The following is a 12,150-nucleotide window of genomic DNA, read 5'->3' as shown; positions in this document are numbered from 1 at the left end:
ATGATAGAGGCAAAGGCAGTGTTGCCCATGATATATACTCTTTTCTTTTGAAGCAGTACAAAACCCCTGCAAAACCTGTTTGACCAGAGATGACAGTGGGACAAAAAAGAAAGAAGAGGATACACACCACAAGCAACAACAGCACTATAAAACTGTCTTTAACTTTCAAGAAATATATATATATATATATATATATATATATATTTCCATCCATCCATCCATCACTAGCCTAGGTGCAAGGAAAACTGATTTGAATAGATTTGCTGGAAGTGCATAGTAACTGGAATCTTCAGACCAGAATATAACTCTTGCCTATTTTCTTCCCAGATCAAGATGACTTGGAATTGGAGTTAAACATCAGGTTTTTTACAATTTCAGACCAGTGTCCTGGTGTCTGGATACTCTAAGCACAGATTTTTATAAAATTATCTTTAATTGGGAGAAGACGAGGAAAGACGATAGACTATGTGAAAGGAAGTATTTCGTTGTGTTTCCATAGAACGGTGTCATATTTAGGCTGGCACAAAGATTAGCCATACACAAGTAATGTTTCTGCAAAGTCTATAATTATTGCATATATTTTTAAATGAAGCAAGAAAACACATGTGCAGCCAGCGGTGCTGTTAGGGCAGGACTTTGGGGCAGATATCCAGGGCCCCTCTCAGCAGCATGAACAGGAGGGCCCCCAAACACAGCAGGGCTGACTTACCAAATTATGAAGTAACACACTTTACCATCTGAAGACAAGGCTCCCCCATTAGACCATTAAGTCCAGAAACTAAGATTACTTAACTGCACCATTGTTTCAGCACAACCCTATGTATCTTTACTCAGACACTGGTCCCATCTGCTCAGTAGGATTTACTCCTATATAAGTGTACATAGGATTACACCCTCAAGGTTTTAAACAACAAAGCTCATGATATGATGAGAGAAGAGGAATGAAAATTAGAAAAAAGTCAGAGGAACAAGGGACTGGTGGATCAGTCATCCACTTCTATGTTATATGCCGATTAGATTTTTCACGTATATCCCACCAAGAGCCTTTGGAATAGGAAGAGACAGAAAGCAGAATGTGCTGGTTATCAGAGCCATGAAGTGTCAAAAAGCTGCATTTTGTTGTCAATGCTTATGAATACAAAATTGTGTTGCTTAGTAGCAGAGCAGGTGCACTGCATGTAGAAGCACCTCTGTTCAATACCACACATTTCCACTTTTAAAAAGGTGCCGGGCAGCAGGGTTGAAAAGGCCTGTCTGGTCTGAATCTGTGAAAATCTGCTGCTAGTCTCAACAGACAACACTGGGATAGATGGACTAACGGTCTGATTCAGTATAAGGGCAGCTTCGTGTGTTCATGTCGCTTAAGTATACAACAGAGAGACTGATAAAATCCCACACAAGTCCAGCCTGCCAGAAGGTACAAACAGTTCAGAATAAGGTTCCATGGGCACTCCACAGGTACCGCTGCTGAACAGTTGTACTAGTTGAGCCTGTTTATGCTCCACATGATGGAAAGCACCAAACTATCCACAGCCCAGTAGCTTTTCTCTCTCAATGATGGGAACCTCACAGATGGGATCCTAAAATTTAGCATAACTTAGTAAGAGTGAATTAAACTGCCTTTCCTCTAGGCTTTCAGAGTCTCACCTGAATTCATCATAGTCAATAATGGTGGTGTGTTGAGGATCAGTAGCTGCAAATATCTGCTTAATCTCTCTTGACCGAGGTTCTCCTATCACTTTCAGTTTGTTCAAGATTATGTTGATATTGGCCATAGCAAACTGGAAAAAAAGGGGGAGGGGCAAGTGAGAACAACAGAGCATGTATTTAATAGACATGAAGTACTGTTTAGGTAATATGGAACAATATGAAGACTGAAAACTACTGAGGCCAGTTATTCTTTTCAGTTATGACATATAGACCCAATTTGCATGTAATGCCAATTCGTGGCTTATTTAATTCATGAATTGGCAGACCCACACCAGAGAGAGAGAGTGCCTTGTCTCATCCATGCTCACTCCTTCCGTTTTGCATCCACTTTCTAGGAATGCCCTCTTTCTGGGTTGTTTGATGCAACATGCAAACCTGGAACTCTGGGTTGTTGAGGGACAAACAACCCAGAGTTTTAACCCAACAACAAATTATGGGTTCCAGGTCCACATGTCACAACAAACAACCCAGGAATGGGGTGTTCCTGAGTTGTTGCTGAAAGCAGATGCAAAGCGAACATGGCAAGCAGGCGGGAGGCCGCTTGCTCCCATGTTGCCCCAATAACCCATGGTTTGTTGTTATGTGCAAACCAGGCCACACTTGTCCATTACATCATCTTACTGGTTGAATTTTAGAAAAAGCCAACACTGAATAGCAAAGTAGTTTTCATAAAAGTTTTCTAAAGCCATGCCAAATTCCACTACAGACAATCATCTGTCAATGTAGAATCAGAATGCTGCACATCCATTCTCCAAGCCCATTAAAGGAATGTTTCTTCTAAACAGCCTTATCCCAACAAAGAAGCAACTTCAACTTGTGTATTCCCCCCACACACACAAAAACAAACACAAACACCTGGCATAGACAACAATATTGGTGAGGAATGTTTTGTGTTGCCTTTAATTTCTTATCGGAAAAATAATGTAAAATGCAACTTGTCCACATGGCAAAGTAATTGGGAAATGTCTTTATTGATTCCTCTGCTCACTCAGGGAAATGCAATATCCTCCTACAGCAAGTCAGGTAAGTTTGAAAACACACACTGTGCACTGATAGGAGAGAACAGCCAGAAGGGAAGCAGCCATCACATAACCACTTTGCCTTGTGTCCAGTTTGCGCTCACACCTGTCAGTGTACAGAGGTTTGAGTGAATTAGCCCCAAGTTGGTCAACATCAGTCAGCAACCAGAGCATTACCCTCAGTGTGGCTGAACTGGATCATAATTGCAAAATGTATGTCCTCTTGCACGGATTGATAAAACTCAATTTCAGAACCTTTTTTTAAAAAAACCTCTGGAGAAAATGAATCACCAAGCGTAAACATATTAAAATATGGCTATTTCAACAGGATCTGTTATGCAGCTACACATAACATATGAAAAAAAACCTCCTACCAAGCCCCAGCACTGTACTATCCTTTTTAGCATCCTATTTTTATCTCCTCCCTGTTTGGTTGTTCTTTATCCCAGGGGTCGTGCGCAACTGCTGTGGGAAGAAGCAACCATAACAACTATCAGATGTTCTTATGAATTCTGTTTGGTTAGCTTCAGCTCCTTTATCTCTGGTATGAGAAAATTAACTGGTACAGCACAGACTGTATCAGCAATGCCCTTTTAGGCTTCTGCTGTTTTATTCCTGCCCAGAAACAAAGGCAGGATTAAGACATTATGAAAGTCAATCCGTGAGTTTGAATCATCAGGCACAAAGTACACTCCATGACATTTACCAAACACATCATTTTATGTGTATTTTGCCTGCAACAGGTTGAGGACACGGACTACTTTTTCATTACATCATTTTCAAATCAAGTAACAATGGGCCTGTGTTGATCTTGGGGTGAATAAACAAAGCTTTTCAGAGCCACCATTATTTAAGCAAGATAATAAAACTGCATGTGCCATAAAGGCCAAAAAAGGATTGGAAAGCACAGCTTGCCTCATTTGCATGCTTCTCCATGTAGTTGAAAGCATACTCATCGGCATCCACCAAAAGAAAGACGTGGCCATGGAAACACACTTTGGCTCCAACATACAGATCCTCAGCTGTGTAGTACTCAGACAGTTCACTCTTATAGAGCTCCTGCCCAGGCTTCTTAATATGACTTCTTTCCAGGAATTTCCCACCAATTACCCCTGTAATGAGAGAACCATAAATAACAGACTGTATTTTTCAAAGAGAAACTAACTAGGGTACACTTTAAAACTCGACAGCACCCTCAAATTTCCTGTCATCCATACCAAATTATCCACACCAATGATGACGTAACAATTGGGGGGGGGGGTAGATTCCCTGCTGTGTTCATTTTCATGTCAAATACTTCTCTTGTCTTTCATGATGAGGACAAAAAAAAAAGCATTTTTAGGAGTTTCTACAACCAAGATACTAGCACTAGGAACTGTGCCTTCAACTAGGAAGAAACTAGATGAATCACAATCGGTTGGATCCAGAGGAAGTTAGTCATGTTATAGTCTCATTGGCTTAGATCCTAAGATAAGTTAACTTAAAGAAGTTCACAGAAGGAAAAATCCTGCCCACTCCTCACCCCCGCAGCCTCCTGTGGCCTTAAAAAAAAAAAGCCTCTACAGAGGGTTGGGGGCCCCTCCTGAACAATGTGGGTCAGATGTGGGCTGCTGGGAAAGGGAGACTAACTTATCTCATTGATTTCAATGGGTTGAATACTAAGATAACTTAAGGAAGCTGATGGGAGGAAGGAGGGATGGGAAACTTTTCTTCCATGAACTTCCTTATCTTAGAATCCAAACACAATTTTAGGCAATCCCCCCCTCTTCTAGCACCCTTCTGTACCTCATCCCACATCCCAACCTCATGAACAATGCAATCATCCTTCCTCATTCATGTGATCACCCTTCCTCATTCATAGAATTTTACAGGGGGTCCAGATGACATTGTCTTCATCTTGTAATCCTCCCATGTTTTCCCAGTGCTTCCACTGTTCTTTTTCTTTCCACAAAAAATCCTTCAAGGATGAAAAGATAGAACTGTACAATACATTTTGATTGGTAGTGCTAGGAGCCCTCTGGCTGGAAGCACCGCCAGACACCTGCTTAACTTCAGCTAGGTGGCTACATCATCTGCCCTCTGACCTTGCCCTGTGACATATAACACTTTGTCTTGAATAAGCATACACTAACTCTAATATGCCTATGGTTCATTTCCTGTTTGTGCCTGCACTCCCAATCAAAAGCCAAAAAGCGTGCATTAGACACCATAAAATGTTTCATACGTATTATTTAGTGATGTAAGTATAATAAAAAGGGATGCGTAGTATAATAAAATGCAATGTAGTCAAAATTATAAGTGAATGTAAAACCCACAATACTTATTCAACCAGAATTTGGTTCAGAAATCTTCCTTATACAATAAAACTGAACGGAGAAAAATGCATTAAGGTAATAGTCAGGGTTTGACTGTCAGGAGCGCCCTAGCTGCCTCTTAAAGTCCCCTCCAGTTGCCAAAACAAGACGCAGACAAAAGGGATTCTTTCTAAGACTTTATTCCTTTACAACCTAACGACTCTTTCAGATGCTAATTGCCAGCGGCTAAGCAAGGAACTGTAGCATAGCAGAGTAACCTAAGCTCCATGTACACAGTTGGTCCCCGTTTGGAGAAGGGCGGGAAAAGCTCTGAAACTTATGGGCTAGGAGGGGAGGCTCCCACCCTTACCCGTGGGGCATCGGGATGCAGCCGTTCCCAGTGCACCAAGCGGGCTGAGCGCCTCCTCTTGGCGCCCTCCACCTCGCGCCTCTCTGCACCGGCGCCTTGCATCTAGCAACAACTGCTCTCCCGCTCTTTCGTTGCCAGGGTCACTATCTCTCTCAGGAATGAGAACTGGGGGGGCCTCTCCCTGCAGCTGCGCCTCTGAGAGACGAGCGCGCTCCTCTCCCATGGGTTGTAGCTCTTCCTCAGAATCAGAGCTGCTTTGGGGCTCTATGGGCTCAGTTCCAACCCTGACATCGACTTAAGCCTGCAAAAGCATGAAAACTCTGAGAAGAATAGAAGCCAGGTTGCAACAGCTTCTTCCCATCTAGTCACTGATACATTAAAAAAAAAAATCCCATCACTTTGAGGAGGTGGTGGCATTACCTAGTCAACAAAAGCTTCTAAGGGTTCTCGATTCTCTTCCTCAGACATTTTCTTGGCATTAACTATATAAAAGCATTTTTGTAATGAACAAAATTTGGGCAAAAATAAAACCAATTACTCAAAAGAGTCAGACAACACAATCCAAACAAGGCTCGCTCGCTCTCTCTCTCGCTCTCTCTCTCTCTCTCTCTGATGGTAAATTTCTGGGACATTAGAGATTTAAAGCATACACACACATGCACACAACACAACACAACACAAACTGCACAAGCAGCACCAGGAAAAAGACTTCATTTCCATCATTCCTCTTTTAGGAATTCCCCAGAATGCTGAGGACACCACAGCAAACCCTCTTGGATGACTGAGGGTGATGAGTAAAGCTTCCCCCATTCCACCTCCCCTGAAAGATCTAAGCTGAAGAGAGAAGCTTCATCTGCGTGGAGAGAAAGGGAGATGTGGGAGTGGGGAAAGCAACAGCACATCAAAACATCACAAAACTGGCACATCACAAAGATATGAATGAGACGTATTTCTAAATTACTTCAATGGAAGTCTGTGACAAGACTTAAGGCAAAAAATAAAATGTACTAATGCTACTGCAAACCCTAAGAACAGAAGAAGAGCCCTGCTGGATCAGACCAAAGACCTATCTAGTCCAGCATTCTGTTCCTACAGTGGCCAACCAGCTGCTGCCAGAAAGCCCACAAGCAAGACATGGGTCTAATAACAACGGCTTCTCATGTTCCCAAGCAACTGGCACTGAGATGCAACTCTCTTGCTCAGTTCCTGTTTCAGATCTTAAACTAATATTAAAAGGATAAAAAAAAATAGTTCACAAGATAATTCTGTTAAAGGCCAAGTCTTCACAAACCTCCTCACACCCTCCCACAAACATTAATGATGCAAACTCCAAACCTAGTGGACGTCATCTTTCTCACCAAGTTCTTTCATGCATGTATTTCCACCGAAATGACAATTGTTGTGATCATTAATTTTTTTTAAAAAACCTTTCCATTCTTTACCAGAATGTCTTGCTATCAAATTAAACTGTCACCTGTATTTCGCTGGGGGGGTTCAAAGACTGCAATTGTGTCATCACTGAGAAAATAAGAAATGAGGAACTTCCGATTCTTGTCAATGGGATCAGTAGTAATAAGTTGTGCAAGAAACCGCAGTATATTACTTTCGAGGCCTTGTCTGTAACAGCAGAAGCAGAAGATGCACAAAAGTGAATGTCTCACTTTCCCTTCATCTGGAGAAGCAATCTTTTCTTTTGTAAAATAAATAAAACATAACATACTTCACTCAGCTCTTTTATTAATTCGAACCCAGGGCCTTGCATAACTCAATGAAGCCATAAGCTATGCCGTGCAGGGCCACCCAAGATGGACAGGTCATGGCGGAGAGTTCTGACAAAATGTGGTCCACTGGAGAAGGAAATGGCAACCCACTCCAGTATTCTTGCCAAGAAAACCCGAAGGAACGTATCACAAGGCTAAAAGAGATGACACCGGAAGATGAGCCCCTCAGGTCGGAAGGTGTCCAATATAAAACTGGGGAAGAGCAGATGGAATTTCCAAGTAGCGCCAGAAAGAGTGAAACGGCTGATCCAAAACCAAAAGGACACTCAGCTGAGGATGTGTCTGGTGGTGAAAAGAAAGTCCGATGCTGTAAAGAACAATATTGTTTAGGAACCTGGTATGTAAGATCAATGAATCAAGGTAAGCTGGAGGTGGTCAAACATGAGATGGCAAGATTGAACATCGACATCTTGGGAATCAGCGAACTAAAATGGACAAGCATGGGCGAATTTAATTCAGGTAACCATTATATCTACTATTGTGGCCAAGAATCCCTTAGAAGAAATGGAGTAGTACTCATAGTCAATAAAAGGGTGGGAAAAGCAGTACTGGGGTACAATCTCAAAAATGATAGAATGATCTCAGTATGAATCCAAGGCAAACCACTCAACATCACAGTAATTCAAGTCTATGCCCCAACCACTGATGCCGAAGAAGCTGAGGTTGATCGGTTCTATGAAGACCTACAACACCTTCTAGAACTAACACCAAAAAAAGATGTCCTCTTCATCATAGGGGATTGGAATGCTAAAGTAGGAAGTCAAGAAATCACCGGGATAACAGGCAAGCATGGCCTTGGTGTACAAAATGAAGTAGGACAAAGGCTAATAGAGTTTTGCCAAGAGAACACGCTGATCATAGCAAACACTCTTTTCCAACACCACAAGAGGCGACTGTACACATGGACATCACCAGATGGTCAATATTGAAAATATTGCATATCACTACATTGCACATCACTACACATGGACATCACCAGATGGTCAATATCGAAATCAGATTGATGATGTACTTTGCAGCCAAAGATGGAGAAGCTCCATACAGTCAGTAAAAACAAGACCTGGAGCTGACTGTGGTTCAGATCATGAGCTTCTTATCGCAAAATTTCGGCTTGAATTGAAGAACGTAGGGAAAACCACTAAACCATTCAGGTATGACCTAAATCATATCCCTGATGAATATACAGTGGAGGTGAGGAATAGATTTCAGGGATTAGACCTGATAGACAGAGTGCCTGAGGAACTATGGACGGAGGTCCGTAACATTGTTCAGGAGGCAGCAACTCAATCCATCCCAAAGAAAAAGAAATGCAAGAAAGCAAAGTGGCTGTCTGAGGAGGCTTTACAAGCAGCTGAGGAAAGAAGGGAAGCGAAAAGCAAGGGAGAAAGGGGAAGATATATCCAACTGAATGCAGAGTTCCAGAGAATAGCAAGGAGAGACAAGAAGGCCTTCTTAAATGAACAATGCAAAGAAATGGAGGAAAACAACAGAATGGGAAAGACTAGAGATCTCTTCAAGAAAATCGGAGATATCAAGGGAATGTTTTGTGCAAAGACGGGCATGATAAAGGACAAAGAAGGCAGGGACCTAACAGAAGCAGATGAGATTAAGAAGAGGTGGAAAGAATACACAGAAGAACTATACAGGAAAGATCTGAATGTCACTGATAGCCATGATAGTGCGGTCACTGAACTTGAGCCAGACATCCTAGAGAGTGAAGTCAAGTGGGCCTTAGGTAGCATTACTAACAACAAAGCTAGCGGAGAGGACACTATTCCAGCTGGGCTATTTAAAATCCTAAAAGATGATGCTGTTAATGTGCTGCACTCAATATGCCAACAAATTTGGAACACTCAACAGTGGCCACAAGACTGCAAAAGGTCAGTTTACATTCCAATTCCAAAGAAGGGCAATGCCAAAGAGTGTTCAAACTACCGTACAATTGCGCTCATTTCACATGCCAGCAAGGTGATGCTCAAAATCCTACAAGCTAGGTTTCAGCAGTATGTGAACCGAGAACTACCGGAAGTAGAAGTGAGGTTCCGAAGAGGCAGAGGAACTAGAGATGAAATCACCAACATTCACTGGATCATGGAGAAAGCAAGAGAATTCCAGAAAAACGTCTATTTCTGCTTCATTGACTACGCTAAAGCCTTTGATTGTGTGGATCACAACAAACTGTGGCAAATTCTTAAAGAGACGGGAGTACCAGACCACCTTACCTGTCTCCTGAGAAACCTGTACGAGGGTCAAGAAGCAACAGTAAGAACCAGACATGGAACAACTGAGTGATTCAAAATTGGGAAAGGAGTACGACAAGGCTGTATATTGTCGCCCTGCTTATTTAACTTATATGCAGAGTACATCATGAGAAACGCGGGGTTGGATGAATCACAGCTCGGAATTAAGACTGCAGGGAGAATTATCAACAACCTCAGATACGCAGACGATACCACCCTCATGGCAGAAAGCGAAGAGGATCTAAAGAGCCTCTTGTTGAGGGTGAAAGTGGAGAGTGCAAAAGCTGGTTTGAAACTCAACATTAAAAAAATGAAGATCATGGCATCTGGCCCCATCACTTCCTGGCATATAGAAGGGGAAGAAATGGAAGCAGTGACAGATTTTATTTTCTTGGGCTCCAAGATCACCGCAGATGGTGACTGTAGCCATGAAATTAAAAGACGCTTGCTGCTTGGGAGAAAAGCTATGGCAAACCTAGACAGCATAGTAAGAAGCAGAGACATCACCTTGCCAACAAAGGTTTGTATAATCAAAGCTATGGTTTTCCCAGTAGCAACGTATGGCTGTGAGAGCTGGACTATATGGAAGGCTGAGCGCCGAAGAATCGATGCTTTCGAACTGTGGTGCTGGAAAAGACTCTTACGAGTCCCCTGGACTGCAAGGAGGTCAAATCAGCCAATCCTAAAGGAAATCAACCCTGACCGCTCATTGGAAGGACAGATACTGAAGGTGAAGCTCAAATATTTTGGCCACCTCATGCAAAGAGAAAACTCCCTGGAAAAGACCCTGATGCTGGGAAAGATTGAAGGCAAAAGGAGAAGGGGACGGCAGAGGATGGGATGGCTAGACAGCATCACCAATGCAATGAGTATGTACTTGAGCACACTCTGGAGAGAGCGCAGGACAGGAAGGCCTGGCGTGCTATGGTCCATGGGGTCACAAAGAGTCGGACACGACTGAACGACTGAACAATAACAACAAACTAGGGAGATAATGCCATTGTTCAGGCTCAGTTTTACCTTTAATGGTTTGATCTGTGCTTCTAACCCTATTTACTGTAGGAGGGGAGCCAATATACAATAGCAAAATGTTCAGAGCTGTGTTGTTCTTAAATTTTAATTTTATTAAACAGACACAGTGTAACATTATCCCATAGTTGTTTACTCTTTGGGGTATCAAATAAAAGTAGTATAAAATATTATAATACAATAAACAACAAACGATGCTCCAATATAAATTGGACAATACATCAGACAATAGACACATAATTTAAAGGGGCTGTAGTGACTTGGCAGGCCACAATATGCTGCATATATCTGGGCTCTCTCTCCATTATTCTACTAACATTTTCCTATGCAAACCACAGTAACACAGATGTGCTGATTCGAAAAACGTTTAACAAATCCCAGAAACCCTCACAAAATATTCAGCACCACTAGGCAGCACAACATGTAAGTGATTAGATAGCAGGAGAAGTAGTAGAAAAGCAAAGGAAATAACTAGCAAGGGAAATAAACAGGAAAGCAGGGGAAGGAGAAGAAAGCTCCCCCACCTCTTTGCATACTGGACAGTACTGAGTTATGAGTGCGGTTACTACTTTCTTTTGGAGCTAAATCTTTGAGGTTAATGAAAATCTAGACATTTATATTAGGAGACCAGACCCTAAATTCTGAGAATCATTATCTGCCTGATTCATAGTAACTGCGAATGTTACAATGGCCATTTGTAATATCTCTTGACATATAAATGACAATACCTCTCCACCTTTCATGTCTAAAATGTAGAGGTGGTGTGTGTGTGTGTGTGTGTAGGGGGGGAATTCTGAATATTGCTTTTGCTCAGATACCTGTCTTTTTCCATGAATTTCTTGAAGTCTTTTTGGGGTGGTTTGGGAAGTAAGCTCAGGCAGGAGCAAAGAGAGTCCTCTTCAGAGCCAAATCCATTGTATGGTGGAACAATTCTTTCTACTTTCGGAAGAGATGGTGCCTTGTATGGAATTGGAGTAAAGTCCTCTGTAAAACAAAATTAGCAACCAACGATTTACTGTCGAGTTTCTGAATATATTAAGAATGGTCCTGCATTTCAATATATGCTGTCTCAATCTACGGAAACAAAATCATTCTCCCCTTTTGGCAGAAGTCACAGAAGGATAAGTATGCATTTTAGAAAAGCAAATATTTCCTCTAAACAGAACCCCCCCAATTTTGGAAATATTTTTCAAGTTTTTCCCTCTGGGAGCACACTGCTATTGATATTTTCCTCTGCTTTCTATCAACTTCTCTCTATGGATGGGAAAAAACTCAAACATTTCCATGAGCTTTGGTAGACTGCCAAGAAACAAAAGTCCTTCTTATCCGAGCAATGGACCCATTTTTTTTCAACCCTCTATTTTTCCGTCTATCTTCTTTTCTTAAATACGGCTTGAATACTGGTGAATTGATCTGCATTCATCTCATAAACATGATTTATTTATCAACATTATTACTCTAGTCAACAATGTGTAACTTGTATGTGACCATTCTGACTTCTACATACTGACAGCTGGGTTAAGTAAAACTATTTGGGGTTAAGCCAGTTTATTTCCATTGAGTTCAGTTGGTTTATGTCTGTTCATTTTCGCTGTTTAAAAAAAAAATTGACAGACATCTCCACATAGCGAGCTTGCAAGCAATCAGCTCTGAGAAGGATTTGTATGTGAAATTACGAAGTTATGGTGGGCATGCGTTCTTTGTGAG

At 41.8% G+C, this 12,150-nt stretch overlaps 1 protein-coding gene across 2 annotated transcripts in view; it reads right to left on the bottom strand.

The window, feature by feature from the left end:
- The window catches only part of EFHC2 (EF-hand domain containing 2), a 71,105-nt gene that overhangs the window by 23,062 nt on the left and 35,893 nt on the right, over positions 1–12,150 (bottom strand). For both annotated transcript variants that reach the window (XR_014789128.1, XM_084843889.1), the window contains exons 8-11: positions 11,262–11,427; positions 6,868–7,010; positions 3,645–3,841; positions 1,648–1,781 (exon numbers count right to left, since the gene is read on the bottom strand). Coding sequence is in view for 1 of the 2 variants with exons in the window: in XM_084843889.1 (XP_084700015.1) it covers positions 1,648–1,781; positions 3,645–3,841; positions 6,868–7,010; positions 11,262–11,427 (640 nt within the window). In the remaining variant the exon portion in view is untranslated. The remainder of the gene's footprint in view (positions 1–1,647; positions 1,782–3,644; positions 3,842–6,867; positions 7,011–11,261; positions 11,428–12,150) is intronic.

This window comes from Heloderma suspectum, chromosome 3 (assembly GCF_057233095.1).
Source record: "Heloderma suspectum isolate Gila_16-S chromosome 3, 16-S_ref, whole genome shotgun sequence".
In the NCBI taxonomy this organism is placed as follows: domain Eukaryota; kingdom Metazoa; phylum Chordata; class Lepidosauria; order Squamata; family Helodermatidae; genus Heloderma; species Heloderma suspectum.
This window is presented reverse-complemented; position numbering and strand designations above follow the sequence as displayed.